General features: G+C 43.1%; 1 protein-coding gene across 1 annotated transcript in view; it reads right to left on the bottom strand.

Annotated features, from left to right (window-relative positions):
• The window catches only part of LOC138584386 (MAM domain-containing glycosylphosphatidylinositol anchor protein 1), a 198,632-nt gene extending 174,134 nt beyond the window's left edge, over nt 1-24,498 (bottom strand). Inside the window, exons 1-2 of the mRNA XM_069656644.1 lie at nt 24,490-24,498; nt 23,121-23,210 (exon numbers count right to left, since the gene is read on the bottom strand). Of these exons, the coding sequence (XP_069512745.1) occupies nt 23,121-23,187 (67 nt within the window). The 5' untranslated portion in view covers nt 23,188-23,210; nt 24,490-24,498. The remainder of the gene's footprint in view (nt 1-23,120; nt 23,211-24,489) is intronic.
• Nucleotides 24,499-25,068: the final 570 nt, after the last annotated feature.

Raw genomic sequence — 25,068 nt, forward strand, 5'->3', positions numbered from 1 at the left:
TGACTCAACCAAAGCTTTGCCTCCACATTACTTTTTTTACACCTCTGTTTCAGCCTCTTTTAGCCGTACCACCAACACTCACTGTAACAGCGGCCCACGTTGCCATGGCAATTAACAAGACTTGTGAATATCAAAGTCACAGAGACAAGAGGCTTCTGACTTTCACACAGAGAGATCACACCGCTGACAAATGGATTAATTAAAGCTTCGGCCTACTTTTACCCCGAACGCTGTTATTGTATTATTTCCCCTGATGACGGGCAAACAAAGGCTGCTCGCCAACACTCCACATTTTACGCACTTCTCCGTATTCCCAACAGCTTATATTATTCTGTGGGAAACTGTGTGTGTGTGTGTGTGCGCGCTCCTGTACTTCTATCTTTATGAGAGCCAATTTCCAATGGTAGTTTAGTGTTAAAGGATTAGTTTGACATTTTCGGACATATGCATGTTGTAGCGATCTCACATCGTTAATACAAAAGACTGCATACTTTTGGCTCACTTTCAACACCCACGCACGTCATCAGCACACCTCCGTCCGTAATCACAACTTCTTTCATACAAATGCACTTACAGACGTAATGGGCCAAGATGCCGACCAGGTAACGTCTGAGTCACCATCCACTGTTTTGTTTCTTTTTGTTCTTTCTTAAACCAAAGTGAAATGTTGTTTTACTTGTGTTAACATGAAATGAATGGAACTGAAAATGCTGAGGATTGAACTGGATGAACTATTATGAGCTACTGTTTGTTGATTGTTTCAAAGACAACAAGGATCCTGAAACTCCAGAGAGAACTATTTTCTTTGGTCCTTTTTTCTTTGGAAATAAAAACACATTTAAGTTAATTGAATTAGTTTGTGGTGCTTTTTGTTGAGTGTATATGTTGCGGCATGGTATGTCTACTTTGGGTTCTAGATATATTTTTATTATTTCATTACGGTTGAGTTAGGGTTATGTTTTAAACTTGTCAAACCATTACAGTGTGGCTATAATAATTAAAACAACATAAATGAGGAAACAATGTGACCGTTTTACGAGGGTCACTTGAGTCTGAGGAAAAGTACGTTGGCTCGAAACGTCACTTTGTGCTGAATAAAACCCTCTACGGGAGCTTCCTGGTGTGAGGATCTTTATATATATTTTTTTATATATACTTAATTGTTTTGGATCCAGCACCCACTGGGGGATGTGCGTGTCTGTATTTGATTTTTTTCACTTGAGTGATGTACCAAAGACTGTATAAAAAGATGGATGACATGACAGCTCCCTAAAAGTGAAGCCAAAACATCTCTATCGCCCCCTGCTGACTGGCTGCAGTATAGGTCATAAAGCCCGCCTCCTCTATGTTAACAGATGGGACATGAGTCAAACTATAAAATCAAAATACAAGTCTAATAAATTTTTCTCAAAAATGTGTGTAAATGTCATTATAGTTAGTTCTTATCCTGCTGATTTAGGTCCAAGTAAATTTGGTTAGCAGAAGTGGCTACGCAGCTCTGGCTCCAAATGACTGAACGTCCATCTTTACATACAGTCATCGTGATGCACTGTACATGCAGAGAATCATCACCCGTGTTAGCTCAATATTTTGCTATCCTGCCTGCAATGGTTTGGTTCATCCTCACCACTGTAATGGTGATGTTTTTGGCAGGCAACTATATATCCTCACAATATCAATATCAGTTTAACATTTTAAGGACAATTTGGGATTTAATTTAATGGGAAGAGGTTGCTGGCAGATATGTATAAAAATGTGTGTCTGAGTTTGTATTGTGTGTGTGTGTGTGTGTGTGTGTGTGTGTGTGTGTGTGTGCATGTGTGTATAATAGGTTCTGCTTTGACTCCTTCAGGCTTTGCTGAGTGTATAAGCAGAGCAGCACACAGATGAATAATGAGGCTATTACAACCACAGCAGACCACAGAGCACCGCCTGCTTTCACTCAATACGCCCGGACCCTCGCTCTATATTCTCTATGAAACTCTGCTGCTGGAGCATCACAGCTAATTCGATATTCACTTTATGGAGGGAGTCCTGCGGAGGACAGGGAAACTTTTGTGTCTGAGCTTGTGTGCCGGGGCGTCTGGTATTCAGAAACCAAATACACAGAGGTATATTGACCTTTCTAGCTTTAAAAGCCCGTTACTTTAAATGAACTCCCTGATACCTGACTCAGCTTTGGCCACACGCTCAAACTTCTGTCCTTTAGAGTCACGAGAATCAAACTCCCTACATCCTATGATAACACTTCTGCCGAATCAATGGAGCTTCTGCTCTGTTTCATACTTAATAGGAGATTAAGAATGTGTTTTTCAACCGTTCAGGGTCAACTGTTTGAAGTACAAAGCAAAAAAGTGCAGGAGAGTGGTTGAGAAAGATAGAAACTTGTATGACTAATGCTTTTATTTTGAAGTCACAGATATAATGTCAAGAGGTTTGAGTGTGGGATTCAACACAAAGATGTTTCCAGCGCTTTAAAAAGGTGGTGAATTTCACGGCTTGTAAAGCAGAAGATGTAAATGAATATGACACTAAATACAAATCAGAATATTTCTGACTGTTATTAATCATTAGAAAACATGTGTAAGTTCTGTCCATAGAAAAACAGGTGATTCGAAGGCTCTTGTGAAAGACCTGCAGTGTGCCTGGGTGTCTTGAAGACAGCCAGTCAGGCGGACAGCGCAGCTCCCCCTGACCTTGTCACCTTCTGCAGCTCCTGATAATGGCTGCTCTGTGATCAGCTCCCCTGTGTAAAGACATCTTTGCCCCTCCCCAGTGGTGGGCTTCACATCTGTCCCAGTTCAGGTCCGGGCAGCGTGAGAAGGCAGTGTGAAGAAAATCCACCCTCAAAGACAAATCACTGTGACCGACAGGAGGAGTTTCATAGGTGGGCTGTTCTCTTTCCCTTCAGCCACAGTGGTTTTTATCAGAGCTCATGTTCTGTCCAAACCTCTGTTACTGAAGAGAGGAGAGAGAACTGTGTTTTGTTAGCTCATTAAATTCTTATGATAAAGCCACAGACCATGACCGCTGCCGCACAAATGAAGAATAGGGTTGAAAATGTTCTCCAATTGCTTTTTATTCTTCCTGTATGTTCCTACGACCTCCTGTTCTCATCCAACGTGTGATTTTTAACTCTCTGAATTGTAAAGAAACTACAGAGAGACATCAGCCCCTGCTTCAGAGAACTACAGCTACCATAGTGCCATCACAGCTGCAACATGAAGACTGTTTCCATGTTCGACTAAGATAAAACAATCAATACTATCACACAGCATTTGTAATGACCGACAACGGGCGGGTAGAGATGGTATAAGAAGTGAAATAAACGGTATCTGCCTCCGTTACTGCCTATAATGTGGTATCAGGTATAAGTTAGTATAGGCCCTTATACCCAGCCAGTTCAAGGCGGGATTATTACGCCTCTGTTACGTCCCGTCTTCTATGTAGAAAGCACGGATGCGGAATGGTGGGGCAAAGTCGTTCTGCCTCTGAGCCGGCATCAGAGGTAGAAATGTCTGTCCTCAACTCATCTCGCTGCATGTCTCTGCAAAGTTTTTTTTTACTTATATTCCATATTGTTCCACAGTTTGCCTCGGGTTTGGTTTGCATTCACACGGCAGCTTTTAGCAGCAGACCAAAAGTATTGATGCTCGGGGAAACTGCTTTCTGATTGGTCAGAGTTTCCACATGGTAAAACTCCCTGAAGTACACAAAGAGAGAGAGCACACTCCTCAATCACACTCAACACACTTGATGTTTTGATGTTTTGATGTCGGAGTTCACAGTTCGGTCAGTTCCACTCTCCTCTAGTTTTTCTCTGAACATTTTAAATACCTCCGTGTTTTTGTGCGTTTCCTCAAGCATTTGTGAAATTGTCTGGTCAGCCCATATTTCTATTTCCTCATCGCTCCCCAAAGTCTGTCCTCAACTCATCTCGCTGCGTGTCTCTGCAAATGTCAACACCCGTAAACATACAGTACTACAATGCACAGTTTTATGGTTTGCTTTCTATATTAGGTCCTGCTTGAAGTCTGTTTACGCCCTCACCAGAATCAAACCGGACCGTGGTTCGTTTGGCAACGGACCGCGACCCATCTTTTATAGCGGACCATGTTCCGGTTGTTTGGTCCGCACCAGAGTTTGATTCTGGCGTTAACACCGACCTAAACAAACCGCTAAGAGGGGACAAACGCTCCAGGGTTCGGTTCAATCGGACTAAACAAGGCTGGCGTGAACCCGCCCAGAGTCCCGTCTTTTCTATGACGATTTCCAAATCTGTCTGGTCTGAATACATCCTGAGTTAAAAATGGCTAAATGTCAGCAATCAGTGTTTTGCGACCTGTATTGTGTATATTTTTCATCACACTAGTATTAGAGGAGTACTCCATATCATTCAATACTGATTGCTAGGTATCACAAAGGTAAAAAAAAATGTACAGTTTTGTAGCTGTGAGAACTTTAAGTGAGGTCTGAATCCATCAGCACAAAGTCCCCTTATTACACAAAAGAATTTCACACACAGTTCAAAGCTGCTTCTTAATATGGACACGGTTCATTAATAGCAGATCAGATATGAACCTGCATTCATTTTACCTCAGAGCAGGTGATTACAGGCAGGAGCCGGGAGATAAGAACGGCAGAGGAGAGGTAAAAGAGAGAGAGAGGTGTGAAGTAACAAACACACGTAAACACGAGAACGAGCTCGCTTTGTCTCTCTCTCCGATTACCTTCACTTACAGATGTCCACACACACACACACACACACACACACGTCAGTGAGTGTGAGTAAGAGTGGCTGAAAGATGGAAACACTTCGAACGCAGATACAAACAAGAACGCAGAGTTGATTGGAATGGTATTAATAATCTGATAACATAATATTAATCTGTTGGTAGTTTTTGGTGCCTTAATTACAGCATTTTAATGTGCTGTTCAAGGACAAACTCTGTAAAAGACTTAAAAAGCTGCTGTAGGCCAGATATTTGAAGAGAGATTAACTGTAACATCTAAAAAATGACCTATCAACTAGTTAAATTCAGTACCCACATACCTTAAAATCAACCCCTGCCTTTATTAGCCCCAATTAAAGACTTCATTTAAAACCACTTGTCAAGCTCAAGGACGACAGCTCAAGCTAAAAGTTAACCTGGGACGCTCGCAGACATCTGAAGGAGCCGTGTCTGCTTGAAAAAACCCGGCCAGAACACATTCATCAACACTCTGGCAGGGAGCCGATATCGTGGTGAGGCACATTTATATTGCATCAACAATTTTCAATTCAATTTGGCACCAATAAAAAACATATTTTCCTGGGCATGGATTCAAAGCCGTCACTGCCAAACAAAAAGCAGCAATTAGAGAAGTGGGCATCTTAAAGGAAGATGAAAGTGCATGAAATCCTCTGGTTACCCATCACAACACTCACAGCTCTCAAGGGGGGGAAGAATTCCCACCCTGCTCTGGCTTTTCAATAACAAAACAAGCAAGCAAAATGTGAGTTTTATTTCCTTTTTTATGCAGAACCTGTAGCACATTAATTTTATTTGACTGTAAACACGTAATATTAAGGTTAAATACAATACATCTTTATATGCTGCTTGCTTAAGGAGCTTTAATTGCAGTCCAACCTTTTTCTTCTATGGTAGAATTTCAAAATAAAAGCCTATTTGGTATGCCTTGTAATAGGAACAAACATTACACTGCGTATAATTACTATTTAAGTTGTTACAGTAAACTGTTATTGAGTAATCACATTCGCCCTTTATTGTAATATTGTAAAGCAAAAGAGACTTGCTCTACCCCAGTCTACAAAAGCCCTGAATAACTTACAGTGCATGCTCTGTGATGGAGAGCAGCAAGGCGACTCTTATTTGCATATGAATGACAACTTTACAATATGTGTCACTGCTGGTTCCCAAAGACGGTGTTAATAATAAATGCAGTACCTGCTGTAGAACAGAATAAAGTGAAATGGTTTGTGCAGCAGGATCTCGGTGTAAGTCACAGCTGGGATATGAAGCCCAGTGTAATTCAACACAGCGCCATGGCTGCTTTGTCTGAGGGAATTACTCCACACAAAAGAGGAGTATGTTTTAACATCAGGCTGTGATGCAACAACCTTATCATTTCAATGTTGTAATAATGACATTAATGTACAACTGTCTGTCCTTGACATGCAGAGCACACATTGTTCATACACTGAAATGTCCCTGCAGCCTGGCTCATGTTTCAAAGCTTTAAAGGTTTGCATATTAGACCACAAAAGTGCAACATGTAGCCAACAAAAAACATGCTTTCTGCTTTATTCCTCAGCATTATGCACAGGCTAACCACGGCTCTGCAGCTTCACTAAAGCTGCTCATCTTATATTCCAAAATATATATTTCTGTAAAAGTTGACTCAGGAAAGCGGGGTCACGGACTTAATGTCATTACACATTCAACAGATTCTGTCAGTCTAATTCTGTCTACGCCCGCCCTCTCTCCATCTTTCTGTTGTGTGTACTCCCTTCATCTTTTCCAGTTCTTAATGAAGGCATCTTGCAAACTGGATAGGATACACATTGACTTTCTGCACAGGGGAAACTCTGTAACATTGGTTGGTACTGTTTTGACTTTTAAGCTAGTTAAGAAAGCAACTTTTTTAATTAAAGCCTGTTGCAGAATACATTTTTGGCTTACCGCCGGGGTCAGCCCTACACACGGGTCTGTATGTGACTGACTGACAGACGCTACTTTCACAGCAGTAGAGAGAGAGAGTTGCGACATCACAATGGCGGATCATGAAGCATATTGGACCTCCATTGACGCGACTCTGGATACTTTGTTCAGGCAGTAGGCGGGGCTGCTCCTCTGGTGCTAGTCCTCTGTTCTCACCTATGTCGGCAGCGCGCACCTGCTTTCAAACACGTTGTCATCGGCCTCATAAGGACAGCCCTTGTAACACAAAAGCGCACACTGACCTGATGCGGTCAGCCACATACTAGGTTCGGACCTAGTCTTGTTAGAGATCTACTAAAGAAAAAGCAAGTCCAAGTCCAAGTTCCAAGTCCTGGAAGGTCAGTTTGGATCATTGATATCTGTTTGGAACATTGCAGTCTTATTCCCGTAAATACTGCCGCCTGAGCCAAACATCTATTTATCTGGATAAGGGCTGAAACAAAGCATTGTTTCACACAATAAGCCACAGTGTAGACTACACTGCTTTAGGGCCTTGCCTTGCCTAAAGGTCTCTGGAAAAGAAAAGACTTACAACCTCTCTCAGGGATGGAGACATTATCAACTCACTGCTCTGCAGAAAGGTAAATTTGACTTACACTGTTCACTCAGTTAAGCCCGAACAAAGAATGTAATTCATCTTATCGTTTCACCTCATTTCTAACCCTTGATGGATTCAGCTCTCACACATCTTTGTTCTGTTTCTGATGCTATTAAAATCTATTGGACACTGTGTCTCCCAACCCCAAATTCATTATCCAACAGATTTCAAATCCTCCAATGACATCTGTCCATTCTGACTCTGCTGATGAAGACACAGTAGTGTCACAACATTATTCTGTTTGCAAGAATGGATTTCCAATCCACATTTACTACTTTCATGTTTGATTATGTTACTGCTATAACAAGTGGAAGCCAATTTCATCATAATTCCTGATTTGTGAGGCAGATTTAAAATGAACTTTAAGTTAAGATCCACATTAAAGGGATAGTTCATGATTTTTGAAGGGACGTAAAATATTCAAGGCTAGAGCGTACACTTAAACTGAAATTTTTTAGTTGTAGTGGCAAAAGTATGCGTTCCTCGTCACCTAATGTATAGTAGTACAAGGATTAGCTTCCATGTTGGTCATCTACTGGACATAGTACACTCAATATTGATAAGTACCTTGTAAAATCACATTTTAATACCTGAACTATCCCTTTAAATGCAGAGACAAATAAGTGAGTTAAAGGGCTTGTTACAGGCGCTTACTTTTACTAGGTTACGAAAGTTGTCTGGCTGCACTTTTGCTTCCCTTGGTAGCGATTATTAAGTCTGTTTTAAATTGCGCTATATGTTTAACATTTACTTCTATTCAAGAAAATGTACAAAGAAAACTATGTAAAGGAATAATGTCCTGGCATTAGCAGCAGCTCTACAGCTGGAAATTGTACCCTCAAAAAAACATCAGGATTAGATTCTCCTCCACCACTGTTGTTGACAAAGTTTATATCTGAGGTCCCGCCCATTCATGACTTTGATTGGTCGGTGAGGGAGGGGCGACATTAACGATTGCAGCTGTGTTCCAAATGTTAACTAAAAGTGAACTACTTTGAGCGCAGCGACAAAAAACAGATGATGCTGATGGCGCTGTTGCACTTGGGAGCTGCGATGACTGCAGCTCAACTACATTGGTTTTGCTGAGAAAATAGGCGCTGCCAGCAAAAAAAAAACCACTGTTAGTGGACAGAAGCCCTAAAGCGGTGTAGTCTACACTCTGGCTTATTGTGTGAAAGAATGCTTTGTTTACTGCGTTGGGGGGAAATTCAGCCATTTTCCAGATAAAAAGTCCAGCAGATATTTGGCTCAGGCGGCAGTATTTACGGGAATAACAATCCAGTTTGTAAGATGCCTTCATCAGGAACATTCTTAATCATTCACAGCGGGGAAATGTACCGTATTCGCATGAATTAAAGACGGGAAAGAGCGCAAGCTAAAGGGAGTGTGCACAACAGAATGATGGATAGAGGGCGGGCGTAGACAGAAAAAGACGCATATAGGAACAAGGTCAGAATAAGACTGACAGAAACTGTTGAATGTGTAATGACATTTAGTCCATGACCCTGCTTTCTTCAGTCATCTTTTACAGAAATATATATTTTGGAATATAAGATGAGCAGCTTTAGCAGAAAATATTAATTCTTTATGTAAACTGTAAACCCATGCACACAGTGCTTTGCTCTGAGTGTAAACACAGTATATCTTAATATTTGCACCCTGAACGCCTCCTGTCCTTGTCCTTAAAAACATATCCTCTCCGTATTTCTTTCATCCACCCTCATTCCTCTCTCCGTTCCCTTCGTTCCCTTCCTCCTTCCTCTGCGGCCCACTTCTGCACAGAGGGAATGGCAGCGGTGGCTTCAATAATTCACTTCCCCTCAGAAGAGGTTGTGTTTGCATTGCAGGGCGCTGCAGGCGAGAATAGAGAGGGCGAGGAAGAAAGATTAAAAACAAGGAGGAATGAAGAATGAAGTCGAAATGGATTAAGACTTTTGAATAGAGAGACGGGGGGAAAGTAAAAGCAGACATACGGCAGACGAGAAGGCCTGTTGTGAGTAATCGCGATGTGGAAAAACAGAAGAGATTAAAAAACAAGCAGGGAAATAGTTTCAATCGGGACAAGTCAGCTCTCTACAGTCTCTAGTGTCCTGAAAGGCGAGAAAGTAATGAAAGCGAGAGGAGAAATGTGGCGCTATCAGAGAACATATTGAGAAAAGCTCCCCGCTCAGAAGAGGATGCTTAGAGTCTGATAAAAGCTAAAGCAGCTGTAAGCCAACACCTATCACTGATACGTTTTCCCTCTGCTGCCAGTGAATGCATCACAACTATAAACATTCTTAGAAGTTCTGACTCCAAGTCTGAGACATGTTTCAGATAAACTGTGGTGTGTTCACGGCTGCGATGTTTATTTGAGCACTTCATCATATAGCTCTGCTTGTTTATGCAGGTGGGACTGAATGATGGGACTGATTCACCACACTGGGGACAGCGGTGTGGCTCAGGCGGAGGATTACAACTACATCAGGAAAGCAACTGTATAGTGTCCTTGTACTAGTTTATCTGTTGTTTCATAAGGTTTTTAAAAATGATAAATACAAACAGTAATTAATTCTTATGAAAATTAGTCAATATACAAGGTTTCAGATCATTTTTTAATGACCAAAAAGTCGTCTGCTTCCAGCTTCTCAGATGCACTGCTGTTCTTACCTTCTCATTATATTGAAGTGAATATCTGTTAGTGGACCTGAAGGAGACCTTTGAAAACATGGCTCCTGGCTGTGGGAAATTGTGACGAGCACTTTTCAAAACAGATTTGTTTCATTGCCAAAATGTTCAAAGATTGAAACCAGCGTGGAGTGAGTCAGTGTGATTTTGATAGATGTTCTCTTGTACCTGAACACAGTGATTCACGCAGGAACCAAATGTTAAAATACCCCTGAGCTAACTTTTTCAACACGGTTTGAACCCGAGCAAAAGGGAAAAAAAGCTCCAGGTCATTGCCTGATTCTACTTTCTCCTGCTCTCTCACACTGAGTCATTCGGTTTCTTTCTTTCTCATTTTCCGGGCCCCTTGTCGGTCTCGCTCTCTGTCTCTAGGGAAGCCTTTCTTCTTTTAGCTGCTCTGTATCTGGCCCTGCCCTTTTCAATGTCACTCTCGCTGTGTCTCTCTCTCGTTTTTAATATGAGCCTTTCGCTCTGCCATACGTGCTTGTTCTCTTCTTTGGTGAGCGGGATCCAAGTGCTTTTATTAAATGTCAAAAATCAATTAGATTACATCAGCTCTGCATGGATGTGAAAGGTGTTTAGAACTATATTATGTAATCTAAGTATATGTTATGAGGCTTAACTATCAATTTCATTTCAGCTATATAATATGATCTTACTTTCTTAAATGTCTATATTTTAAGCACGTGTCTTCTGCTCAGAGACCTCCTGTTGCTTCTGTCTGCTTTATTGCTGTGAGGTCAGCTGACGCATCAGAACATGACGAGTGTCTCTGGTTTCTTTACCTGAAAGTGTGAAAACTTCCTGATACACTAACTTGCTGAAGAGCCTCGCCTCCTCAAATAAAAGACGTCTGCGCAAATTATTTTTCACCTGGGTTAACATGTCCTTTGTGAGCCACAGGCGTCACAGTGATTGCGTTAGAAATTATATTCATGTACCTGAAATAGAAGCTCTCAATTGTTTTTTTTTCTCTGTCCTTGCTGAATAACTTTTCACACGCTTGCTACAGTGAGAGCTGTTTTTTTATGTTTCTCACAATTTAAGACTTGGAAGATTTTGTCCAACTCACAAGGTTTTGATTGGAAAAGACAGCAACATTTTTACAAATCTTCAGAACATCAGAAACGTTGTGTTTTTCTGCTTCACAAATTGTTTTTGGCTGCCTTACATCACACACAATGCAGCTCCGCCACCAGTCACCAATCCTGGTGTGCTATGCTTGTAGCATCCAGCACAAAAAAGGCTCTGGTTTAGCTCAGCGGTTAAATCGGCGGGCCATGTTCAGAGTCCACAGTCCTCAATGCAGCGGCCCTGGGGTCAACTCCCACCCTCGGCCCTTTGCCGCGTGTCCTTCCCCACTCTCTCTTCCTCTGTTTCGAACTCTATCCACTGTCCTCCTATCTTAATAAAGGCATAAAAGCCACAACATGTGCAGTTTTTTGACTATTGTGTTCCTATATTGAATTGTTTTTGTTGTTTCAGGGTGACAATAACATCTAACAAAAGGGACTACAGATGAAAAATAGCCTTTCGGGTGCATTTACAATTTGTTTGAATGTTGTACATTGTCCTTTTCTTCAAATAAACTATTAAAAAAACTGTATGTTGATGCAAAGAGTCTTACTCAACAAGTTTTTTATTGGCGTTTCGTCGCAGAAAAACAATACCCTCAAACTGTAAGCTAACTAAGTTACAGTAGTCTCTACAGTAGAGAGTGTCCAGATCAGAATCAAGTGCAGTGGTTGTGAAAAACTCTGTGTTTGCTCCACTGATTGAATAAAGCGTCAGGTTTGTGCGACGTCACCACAAGTTATTACTACCAATCTTCTCCTGTTAGTTTGCTTGCTAACAGGCCATGCTAGAGCTAACTAAATTAGTCTAATTCAAGCAGCAATCTCTGAACTACAGCTTAGAGGACGGTAAAGGAGGAGGGACAATTTTCTAACTTAAATAAGTTGAAACAAATGTTCATCAGCTTATTGCTTTTTTATGGAAGCAATAGTGCTTTAGCCGTTAGCATTGCAGTTAACAGGCGGCCACTTCTTGCACATATATTTATATATTTTAAAGGCTTATTATTACGTATTTGTATTTTTATTTTATGTTGCACAGAGGTAACAATGTTGCCTATAAGATTCTTTTTCTGGAACTCAAACCATTTCCTGATGCCCATTAATATATTTCCTTGTATAATCAAAATTAACGTCATAAAACGACTACAAGAAACAGTCTCTGACAGGTGGTGAGAATTTGGGGTGTTCGTACTTATACGAACAGGCTGTGGGAGAAAAAGGTGGCTCTAATGGAACAGGGCAGCTTGGTTTACCTTAAATAACAGTAAATGTATTCAGATGTTTTGGTAAACATCACTAAAGCTGCACTTTCTTTCACTTATTATAACAAGTATTTAAACGAATTCACAGTGAAAACACCTGTTAAATTTCAGTCTTGTGTTTGTTTCATCTACATTCCCCAAATTCAAACCTCTGTTCCCCACGATGCACCTTTCCCTCTGCCCTCATTTCCTGACTTTCCCGCTCGCCCAGCCTGTCTGCTCGCTCCCCCGTGTCAGCCCTCCACTCGGCTTCCCAAAGCCTGTCTGCAGCTCTCAATGACAGTGTGCGCTATGTCCTATATATGCAGTAAGTGGAGAGGTGGGTGGATGCTTGCCACTGAATCGGCGGATGATAGCGAGAAGATGACAGGGCTTTGGAGGAGAGAGGTGCCGGGTATAAAGAAAAGGAAGGATAGTGAGGAGAAAGAAGGAGGGAGAGGGGAAGAAAAGGGATGAAGGGAGTTAAAGGGAGGTGTCTGTTGAAAAGGTTTGGATGAAGAGGGAGAATTAGGCTGGAATGAGGATGTAAAGCGGAGAATGGGTACATTATGTCCGTTTTTGACACGTTAAGGGGAGCTATAGTGTAGGCTGGGAAGGAAAAGAGGATCAGAGAGAGGAGAGAGGAGAGAGGAAGATGACAGAAACATCTTTCCTGACAGGTACAAGTTTAATAGATGGGTACGGACAGAAAGGAGGAGGAGGAAGAGGAAGGGAGAAATCAGGATGTGGGGCTGGTGGCAGGTAAATTGCTACACTGACAACATGGGACTTTTTAACATATCCGGCAGATTACACCCCATCTCCTCCGAGCCCGCTGCGAAGCATAAAAAAAAACGGGAAAGTGTGAGAGCAGCAAGCTAAAATTTCAAACATTCAAAGCGGGGGAAATTTTACCAAAACCGTCGTGAGCAGGAGGAGGAGGAGGAGGAGGAGGGGGGAGAGCAGTTTGCTGCTGAGGGCGAGCGAGTTTCAGAGAGTGAGCGCGAACGAGAAGCAGAGAGGGAGAGAGGGTGAGATCTCTGAGCAGCACGCATCGCTGAATTATTGAGGCCAGACGCGTGTAGGAGCAGCAGATAGATTTCCACTGTTGATCCCTTCCTGCTGTCAGAAAGTTTAGTTGGACACGACCAACTCCGGCAGTTGCGGTTGTTTTTGTTGCTGTTCTGGGGGGTTTCGGCGCACACCGCAGGGAAAAGGAGAACACATGTGGGAGGAGCAGCCTGAAAAAGTGTACGCTTCCTGCTCCCTCTTTGAGTCGGAGAGTATCTGTATGATAAGGTTTACCGAGGCAGTCTGTAGCTATACGTGCAGGTTTACTGTGAAGTGTCAGATCGATGTAGAGCTGTGCTGAAGGTGCGACTGCTGGTGAGAACGACTGCCTATATGTGTAGCACTTTGCACGCTGTGAGACCCACCATTTTCTCAGTGTGGACCAACAGTATTACACATATCTGGAAGCTCCCTGAGGAGAATTACACCTGCGGGAAAGACTGGCACAGTATGACAAAACAAAAACATAGGGTGTCCAAGAAGTATTACATTATGGCAATAACCCTTTTCTAGCAGAGCACTATGTAGAATATATTGTATATTTGCTTGATTAATTAAAAATATTGGAAGAACTAAAAGGGCTGCACGGTGGCCTCACAGCTAGAAGGATCCTAGTTCGAATCCCGGTTCAGACGTAGCTGGACTTTCTGTGTGGAGTTTGCATGTTCTCCCCGTGCATGCGTGGGTTCCCTCCGGGTACTCTGGCTTCCTCCCACAGTCCATGCTCGTTAGGTTCATTGGTGACTCAAAAAAAATTGCCCATAGGTGTGAGCGTGAAAGGTTGTCTCTATGTGTCAGCCCTGTGATTGACACGCGATCAGTCCAGGGTGTAACCCCGCCTCTCGCCCAGTGACAGCTCGGATCGGCTCCAGCTTCCCCACGACCCTGAACACGATAAGCGGTACAGATAATGGATGAATGGATGGATGGAAAAACTTAAACTCCACCTTCCTGTTTTTCTTTTTGTTACTTCATTTGGATGATGGATTTACTGGGCGGACAGGTGTAGGAGCAGAGTTTGGCTTTTTTCACGACCATTAACTGAAGGGGGAAGGGTTTTTTGTGCTCACCTTCAATCCTAGTTAAAGGCCTGAATGCGAGGGCGTGATTTTGTGACATCACATCTACTATGGGAGCCAATTGGGGTCAAGTGTGATATGGAAACTTAACAGCCTCTATAATGAGAATAGATTCTGGATTGATTCAATGCAGGAGAAGAGTTTTTAAAAAGGGACGTTGAACTTTCACAAAAACACATCAGACATTGTTTCTTATTAAAGATCTTCAAACATGTGATGAGTCGATTTTAAAAGTTCAAACTGTGAAACCCCCCCAGTGTTAGTCACATAAAAGACACAGTTTGATTGTGCACCAAACATTCCAGTAAAAGTTTCTTTAAAAGAGCGGGCTAAAGAAAGCGCTGAAGACAAAAGGACAGGGAGGTGAAAGAGGAGGCCGTGAAGAAGAAAGGGAGTGACAGTGTGAGAGGAGTGCGGGAGGAGGCAGACAGTCTCTGATGTAAGCTGTTTTCTCCGCTGTTCACGGCCGTCCTGTCGCCTTCATGAATAAGTTAGACGCCAAATGTTCCCTCCCTCTCATGTCCACGCATTGCAAACGCACACACTGTCACACACACACTCCAACCCTTGTTCTTTCACTCTCAAGGCGCCGGGATCAGGGCCCGCGCACACCAAAAAAATACAAACAGACATGACAAAACACACCTACGCTCCAACGGCTTTGTCATCCAGCCTCTATACTACAGTGTATTAAAATATTAAATTGTTCTGCTCTTCCAAAATTGTGCACAAAGGCACAAGCGTGTATCTTCCCTCCCGAAGCAGCGGCAATGAGAGGTGCTTGATGATGTCTGACAGAGTGACAGGAGTACGGAGGAGAAAAGTGAAACCTCTCTGACAGTTTTTCCTACTCACAGGGCAACCACGTCATCCCGCTCTGGACCATCTCATCCAAACATGGAAGTGTGTGTGTGTGTGCGTTAGCGTGTGTAGGCCCTTTTGTTTTTACTGCGGTTGTGTGTGACACTGACTAACATCCCGCTACAAAGAGAGTAGAGTGGGTGAGAGTGAGGTAATGATCTTTGAGTTCAGCTAAAGGTAAATGCAGTGAGAGATGCTCGAACACGTGCGGGTCTGCAGGTGCATGTATAATTTGTGTGTGGGCTCTCGTGTGTCGATTTTTGTGCGGGGATGTGATCTGTATGAACGAGCATCATCATCATCCCGGAGATGAATTATTTAAAAAATAGAATTATAATAACTTTCAGTATGGAGACATGCTGCTGGAGCCCGCAGCCATTCCACACATTTCACTCCTCAATCTTTAATTTCTTGTAGCCTGACTTGGAAAAATGAGAATATTTCCAGGGAATAAAGATTTCATTTATATTAAATTCAATCCGTCTGTCAATCTGTATTTATTTATACAGTCAGTGCAGAGGATGGTGAGTCAAGTTGCTTCAGAGGGGCTTTACAGTAAAGGCTGGCAGAAAACAAAGCAGATATTCAACAATCCTCCACGTCATCTTACGGGTTTAAGTGCATGATTTTAGTTTACCATATGGACTGGGATGGGCATTTCCGTAATATCAATACTAGAATAATCTAATTACCTTATGAACAAGTAATTGAGTACTCGCAAATTATAGATTTTTTACTGTTAAAAAAAACGGACCTCCCAGCCCAGAAACTGTAGGCTACATGCCTGTAAGAGAACATTACTATCGTTATTATCTTTATCTTTATTGCTATAACACTTTCACATTGATGTAAATAAATAGCCAACAATAGAAAGTAAGTGCAATTTCAAATGCATTTATTGAACAACCTCAACAGGCCCTTCAATTAATGTTGTTGTAACAGTCCGATGTTAAACGTCACAGCGGTAGGGGACTGTATGGACTTCTGTTCTGTGTTGCTTAACACCTAACTCTAAATCAACAGCCGAGTCATACATTCCAAGTGAAAATAAGTATTAAATTAACTTAATTTAATATATCCACAACACTTGATGGGAGCATATCTCCAGTCACCATGTTCGTTATTAGCAGGCTAATCTTCTCCGCTCTGGTATCATCACAACGACCTGTGCTAACAGGGCTAGCAAATGATTTGAGACGAGACTGCCTGTTGTCTGTCTCCGCTGGCTTCTCCTAGTACTTTAAGCGCATGTGTTTCAGCATCGAACTAGTATTTCTATGATCTACAAGTCATCACTTTTCCTGGTCACGGCTGACATGGTGCATGTAAGATAACCGAGTTAAACTGTGCAGGTAGTGTAACGTAACTCGAATAATGACAACAACAACGTCCCCATCCCTAATATGGACAAATAGTTTAACATTTTAACCAATAACATTTATTTGCTCTCTTGCCAGTTTCCAGTCTTTACCTAAAGCTAAGCTAACTGTCAGCTGCTTTCAGCACAGAGACGATTTTTACACACTTTTATCTCATCACGCCTGGATTACTGTAACAGCCTGTTTACCTGCCTTAGTCAAAAATCTATTGATTGACTCCAGACTGTACAGCATCAGGCTTTTCACCAGAACCAAGAAATCTGATCACATCACTCCAGCTTTAGCGTCGTTGCACTGGCTCCCAGTATGTTTAAGAATTGATTTTCAGATTTTACCGATTACTTTTAAATCTCTCCACGGCCTTTCTCCCAGCTATATCTCAGAACTGTTAGTACGGAACGAGCCGACACGTACGCTAAGATCCTCGGGCAGAGGTCTTCTGCGTGTTTCAAATGCCAGGCTGAAGACTGAAGGGGACGGAGCGTTTGCTGTGAGGGCTCCGAAGCTCTGGACCGACCTGCCCGAGGAGATCAGGTCAGCTGAGTCAGTTATCTCCTTTAAAACCTTAAACCTTAACTTCTTAAAACACACTTTTATCGGCGAGCTTTTCCCGATTTCACTTGAATTTTTTTTTTTTTCATTCTTTTAAATGAATGTTATGTTTTTTTAAATGATTTGTTATTTCTAATATCTGCCTTAGATTATGAGTTTTTATGACCTGTTTTGCTTTGCTGCCTTTGAAAAGCACTTTGTAACTTGGATTTTGAAAAGTGCTCCATAAATAAAGGTTATTATTATTATTATTAGTATTATTATTATCATTTAGCTACTTATTTCCTGTTCAAACAGGAATAACAAATCGATCATCTCATTCATCTCTCTGTGGGAAAACAAATTAGATGATTTCAATGTCAAACCAATGCTTTCACACTAAGAGTAATACGTCATTTATACTCTGTCCTGTCCCCTCAAGTCTTTGCTCACCTCTTCTGCCTTTAACCACAAATTCTTAACCCATTCTGATATCTGAACTAGTAAAACTGCAGATAAAAAAATACCTCTCCAATAGCAGTGTGATAGTCGAAACCCTGCGATAAGCCCCCTATTTCTGCATTGGACATGATGCTATTATCGTATAGCCTGGCTTTTTAAACACAAACAAATACATAGAATAAGTGCCTTTGAACTCTCTTGTATTAACACTGCTTCACTAAGTGTAGCTCTGGTGAACTTTGCATGCGTCTTAAACGCTGCACTGTTTTTGTTTGCTATCGTCATGTGATAAATGACCTATCAGCTCTTCTGCACGAGTACGCATTGAAACCCATTTTGTTCTGTATCAAAGGCATTCCTGATACTGGAATTGGTAAAACATCTTATGTACCATATCTGGTTGAAAGGGAAATCCATTTTACAATGTAATGTAAACACATACATTAAATACACATATATTACAGTGAGACCTGCCAGACTACGTTCTCTTACGAGATATATCACTACAGCACCTCACTTGGGGACCCAGCGTGCCAGACCGCCCACCTCTACCTGCTGCCATGTGCCCACCCCGGGCTCAGAGTGTAACTAGTGGGAGGCAAGGTGATAAATCAGACCTCCCAGGACGTTGTCTTAGCGCTCTTATCCTTTAGCCCCAGGTGGTAATGCTAGTGTAAACTACAGTCAACATATGACTTTTGCCATAGGCCTGTGGCACCGCTGCTGACCCGTGGGTTAATAGAAATGTTGTCAGGCTTTAATATCCAGTCAGCCATGGAGGGAAAAAAAAGGAAACTGGAGGCGAGGCGAGGAGAGGAGAGGAGAGGAGAGGAGAGGAGAGGAGAGGAGAGGAGAGGAGAGGAGAGGAGAGGAGAGGATCAAGGGCATGAAAGTAGCAATGAATGAGCTGAGTAAGCAACAAAACAAGGAGGCTTGGATCCTGTATTGTGTAAGAGAATTTTGTCAAGGTATGACCCTTTTAAGGCAACACTGCTGCACAATGGACCTAGTTAACGCGAGGAAAAATGGGAGCAAGAACAGATAATTAAAGCACCTCGTGCACAAAAAAAATTTCGCAAACGGGACGGGATTGGAGACGCCGGCAGAGATGAGCGGAACAGACAAAAAAAGAGGGACAGACGGCAGACAAAGAGGAGGGAGGAGCAGGCAGAAACTTCCCTCTCATAGTTCACATCTAAATTCGAAATTTTGAATAGTGGTGCACAATGGAGAATCTGATACACAGTGCAACCAATAAAGACACTTGCCAACATTCATCAGCTCTCCAACACTGCCAACCCATTATCTCCTATCTGTTCTGTGCAGAGAATAGATCTGCTAATCGCCTGGCACGCTGCGCCACAATCAAGCTTCCTTAGCAGCCAAGCAGCTGAATTCTTCCGTCCAAATATTGACCTGATTCTTCTGCCTACGCTCTCTCGGATCTATCAATGTATCCATCTATCCATCCATCTTTCATTTGGTTAGTTGGAAAAGCACTTTGAGCACCTTTAATTAAATCCCAAGGACTTTAATTACACGTAATACAGAGGGAAAGGTCATTCAACATTTGCTGACATCTCTGATCCTTTTCATGCGGAGGCCGCACAATGTGTAAAGCAAAAGAGGTTTGTGTGTGTGCGTGCGCGTGTGTGTACAAACATAAAGAGGTAAGTGAGTGCGAGGAGGATAGTATGTGCCTGCTTGTGGGAGGTAAAAGATTATAATCAACTCTAACCTAATGCTTCAGTCTCTTTCTATCACCATCTCCCGTCCCCCTCCTCCTTTTGCCCGAGAGCCACTGATAAATTATGGATGCTTATTAGAAAAGGGCAATATTCAGCATCCAAAATAAACGCCGCAGCAAGACGCATAAAAGAGACACAAACAAAAAGTGCTGATGAGGGGAGAGGGAGAGTTAAAGTCACAGGGGAGCTGGTGGCCATGCAGGCCGGGTAAACCTGGAAAGATGTCTTTCTAGGTCAGCGGCTCTCCACCCGTGTGCCACGGCAGGCTAATGTACCGCAGCGAGTCAAGCTGCACATGAGGACGCTGCTCAAATGTTGGGTTGCTTGTCTACACGCACACACACACAGCGAATATACAAACTAGCAATGTATTCCCAGCCTTTCGTTCCTCCTTGGGCAACATCTTCAAAGTGGTGTTAAATTTGTGCGCACTGTAAGCAAACTTTTCTGCATCCCTTGTAGCGCTCTGTTCTATGGCCGGTGGCAAGGCCTCGCCTCTCCCGCTGCTGCGAGGGCATTACTCAAATCTGAAACAATAACACTGTTGAACAAAATCATTGATTTAAGTTCATTAAATTTCCTGTTAACAAGCACATAATGAAGCATCACATTGCAGGCTAATGCAGTTTGGATTCCATCTACAGCACCGGCTAATGGTTTCGTGCGACTCTGTCGGGCAATCAATAATTTGGTGTCCCTGCGAACTCTGTTGCTTCGCAGAGTGTGATGCGATGCGGCACCATCACTGATGGAGAGGTGGAGAGTTTTTCTCGTCCACTTTGTCCTGACTGTTAAGGCCTTCAGATGAGGAGTCACATCCGGCGAGACTGTCTGGAAATTTCTGAACCTCCTCTAATCCTTAAGTATGTTGAGAGTTGGCGCTTTTGAATGACACATCATGCTTGTAATGCCTGGGATTACAGTTTATCCAGATTATATGAAACTTGGAAATCACTATATATGTATGCAGGGATGTTTGTGACAAAGCTTCCCCTCCTTCCTGAAGAGGAAAGGGGAGAAGAGGAGAGGACTCTTAAATAGGAAGCAGGATTAAACGATCACATCTTAATGTGTGCAGCCTCTCCTTCCTCCTTTGAAAAACAGCATCACATTTTCTCGGCCCCGCTCGTCTGTCCAATTGCTATTTGATGGACAGGTGTTACAAGCTTTCTGACAGCCTATCAGAATTCACAGAAGTACAATCAATACCACACTGCTGCAAGAGAAACAGTGACTGATCCACATGTCCCTGCTGAGCCAGCAAACTGTTGCAATGGCAAGAAAAGTGTGTCTGCTGTACAAACACGTCCCACTCAAACACACACACACATGCAATCACGAAGTCTCACAGGTTTGCAGGCACACACACACACCTCTCATCCGTGCCCGCATTCAGCACTCACTTACTCGAGTGCAAACACCTGCACGCACGGACTCGCAGGCGTAAGCTGACAGAAACGCACGCATCCAAACACACCCCAGAGAAGGCTACAGTAAATGAACCTCACAGCCATCCAAAGCGCTGACATCAATCAGGCACGCTTACACTGTTTGGCTCCCGACGGACAGCGAGTCGCATCTGTCTGCTAAAGCAAGTGCTAAACAATTCCAAAGAGAAGCAAAACCATTTTCTGCATTTCTGCATATACAGCGAGCGAGCGAGCCAAACTCGTTGGCTATCTTCCCAATCTTCCTTATTCGAGCTGTTTACTGCAATTGTGCAAACAGTGAGACAATTTGTTCTTATTGAATGACTCTTTTTACTGCTTGTTTACTTCCTCGAAACAGTTTTTTGCGCAGGTACGCACAGCCGAGCAACACCCCCCCCACAAAAGCCATCTGGGAATCAGGGGGCCTGCGAAAAGCTGGCCGGCATGATTTCCACAAAGCTTTGGGACTTTTGTTCCCTCGGCGGCGACTGAGAGGCAGCTGTTGCACATAAGAAAAATAACCTATAACACTGTGGGGGAAAAACAACTAAAAATGGCTGCAGCCTCCACCGCTGGCACTGAACGCGTACCTTTCCCGTCCGACCCACTGCGTATTTGTGACAGAGCCCATGAGGCACGGATGCACAAACTCTTCATGACAATCAGCGTATCACCCCGTAGAGAGCCCAAAACTGTTTCATACAGTTATTACAGAAAACATAAAGAGGACAAGAATGCACAAGGGCAAGCTGGGAATGTGAGCCTTCTGCAGGACAGCGTAACTAGATCAGAGGGTACACTGACACAACTGATTGGGAAAAACGACACAAGCTCTGACAGAATGATTGCTGGCATCGAGAGGAGCTCGTAAAAGCTGGATACAAACTGCTACACGACAAAATATGTAAGATATATATTCTGGAAAGAACACTGCAGTGAGTAAATCCTGTCTTTATCAAAGCAGGGAAAGCCTACAACTGCAGGTAAAAATTGATCTCAGATAAGAGATGCTGCTAAAACTCAGCACGTTGTGTTTTACTGTTAGTCTGCTGTGTTTGACATTTCATATAAAAACAAAAGAACAGAAGCAATCAGCTTCTGTGGATCTCATCCAGCACTGACACAACGCCCTGACACTGCTCAGTCTGCAGCTGTGGGTCACAGAAACACACCACATGTTAATGCTTAAATATAGTTTATCAAAGCATCAAACTAAAAGTCATATTTGTAATGTTTTATAGGCTTAGATACGATAATTTTCCATTTGACCTGGTTGTAATTTACACTAATAGTGACCCGTCACCTGCAGTGTCAGACTACATGGCTCTACATGCTCCAGAAAATGACAGGCTGTCAGCGTGTCACAGTGTAACGGCAGGCAGCGGGATTGCTTATGACAACAGCACTCCATGCTACTATGACTAAACAGACCTTGTTTTCAATGGCTGCCACATGCCTTCAAACATCAAAATCAAAGTATCAAAGCTGACAGATCAGTTTGTGTGTTTGCCTTGCCCGGAGGGACAGGAGGAGAAGGATGCGTATCTGGCCAACAGGCGCCTGCGAGCTGAGGAAACTGAGCCTCTGTAGTACAGTGAGGCGAGTCTTAAGAGGGGACCGATCCGCACTTTATCCTCAAAAGCACAGTGTGACTGTGCAGTTTAACCCGACTAAACAAGAGCCTCTTCTCGGAGAGCTCTGCCAGGTTTATCCAGGTTGTGTGTGTGTGTGTGTGTGTGTGTGAGTGAGTTAAATAGTGGCCAAGCTGTAACCTCCCCTCAGCAATAACCATAAAGCTTAAAGAATAATATTGAGTTTGATCATACTCTGTGTAATGAAGAACTAATCTGTGGGTCTAATGACTGTTGGCCATGAAGATTTATATCAGCCTAAAAATGGAATTAGATTGGATTTACAGCAGGTGGGTTTCCCCTCCACCATATTTCTGGATGTTTTCCCAGCCGCCTCCTGCGACTTCTAAGAAGTAATATCTCCCTTTCAAGTTAATTTGCTGTCGATCTCCCTCAAGCTATTCTCGCAGTAGTTTAAACGCCAGTTATTACACCGCCTCCCATTTGCTCGTCGCACTGAAAGGCGGACAATATGTGGCACGGAGAAGCCCTTAATTAAGGTTATGGGCTAATAATTGAACAAATTAACATTGCTCCTGCTGCCACGGAGCTCAGTGAGGCTGCACTAATAATGTAAGCATTGATGTAATAATGGGAATACATTTGTAAATAGCGCCGTCTTACCGTAAACTCCTTGGCCCCAGGCGAGAGGACAGACACTAGAAAATAACAAAATCCAGAAAAGCTCCATGTTCAGCTCAGTTCCGTCATAACCTGAGAAACACACACACACAGGCACAGAGAGGGGTGAAAACACAGAAGGGCACACTATGTGAAAAACAAGAGGCGACAGCTGAGTGATTGTTATCAAAAGGGAAGAAGAGGTCCTTTCAATTGTTTTTCTCATGTTCAGATCGAGCCCCCTTCAACCTCTTAAGCCGTGGAAATAATATTACAGAGCAATTTGGCGCCCGCTGCGACAGTCTACATCATTTCACTCAACTTAAAGGTGGGTAATTCAATCACAATGGTGGATTATAGAAAGTTTACAAGCCCAGCTGTGTGTGTGTGTGTGTGTGTGTGTGTGTGTGTGTGTGTGTGTGTGTGTGTGTGTGTGTGTGTGTTAGAACATTGGAGATTGACAGGATTGTCTGCTGTTTAGCGTGACTAAACCTCCTTCATCATCCCTCTCCTCACTGACGGGGTGATGAACTCGGGGTGGGAGGGGGGTTGTGAAGGTGTAGTCAGGACAAGAGAGAACTAAAGATTACACTGCAGAATTCATGGAGGATTACCTCCAACAAGTGGGGTCAGGCACCTTAGACCCCACCCACACATACACACACCTCCTTTGCTTCAAATCAATAGAACAATGTTCCTGCTGCAGCAGGAGGGTGGTGGGTCTATTAGAAAGCACTTTCTTGGTTTATCTTGATAGTTTGGAGCAAACTCTCTAAACGCATCATTTTACGTGTAATCAAATGTTGATGTGTTTTATTTGTGCACAATGATCCTGTGGAAAACCTGAGAAAACACGCTGAAAAGCTGCAGGAGTCAGAAGCTAATAATAGACCATCTGATGTGACTCCTCTGACCATACATGAGGATTTCCTCCGACGTCTGGCCCTCGCGTTTGTATAATGAGTGTGAGCCGGCTGCATCGACAGGTTGCATTATACAGCGCGCGCTGTGATCAAAGTTTCATTATACGGTGCATGAGAGTTAACACGCTGCATTAATGTCAGGATGCGCGGCGTGACACTTGTTTAAACTGACGTGTAGTCTAGTAAAAAGAGGGGATGGAGATTAAAGAAGGGCGGGAATGTAGAGCCAAATTAGGAATTCCACCGGTGATAATAATAATAGAGTCAGGCTGATTTTATTCCTGATAAAGAAAGGCGTAAATATGAATAGTCCGGCTTCAGGGGTTCACAAAACGAACATTTCATTCTTAAGATTTCACACAGACAAGAGGCATAGTAATTCAATAAAACATCACCCTGCTAAGGAAAAATAAAAAGATAGTCTATGTGCAGGCATGCCGCGGCTCTACCTTGTCTCCGAGGTGCCGTCCTGTGGGTCAGTCTGCTACCCGGCGCAGCGCGCACTCCTCCCGGCTCCGCGCAGAGGATCGCTCCGCTCCCCGCCTCTGTCCGTGTCTCTCCACAAAATGTGTTGAAAAGTTATATATCCTGCTCCAGTGGGCGTCCGGTATGAGCTTTACAACAATTCCCGGAGAGTTTGCTGAGCTCCAACACCTCTCCAATGATCTCCTTGCTGTGTTAAACTTTTATTTTACGCACGGAGAAGCGGCCAGCAGAATCTTACCGTCACAAGAGTGTCCCTCTTCCCAAAGAAGAAACACACTTTCCTTTAGAAAAACTCAAGCAAGGTTAGTTTGCCAAAAAAATCCTATACACCCCGTGTCTTCTTCTGTGGACTGTCTACTTTAAAAGGCGTGGTGGAGATGCCCGTACAGTCTCTCTTTCCCTCTCCCTGCCTGTGACCGGTGACAGTCTGAAGTGAAGCTCCTGTAACACAATCACGCGCTCTGAAAATGAGCTCCCCTCCGCTCCTTCAATCAGCGCTGTGTCTGTGGACTCCAAGTGATGCTGGCCAAGTGGAATATGTG

Source organism: Semicossyphus pulcher, unplaced genomic scaffold, assembly GCF_022749685.1.
Source record: "Semicossyphus pulcher isolate SPU_LCO1_2020_fin unplaced genomic scaffold, fSemPul1.0.p SCAF_1, whole genome shotgun sequence".
Taxonomy (NCBI): domain Eukaryota; kingdom Metazoa; phylum Chordata; class Actinopteri; order Labriformes; family Labridae; genus Semicossyphus; species Semicossyphus pulcher.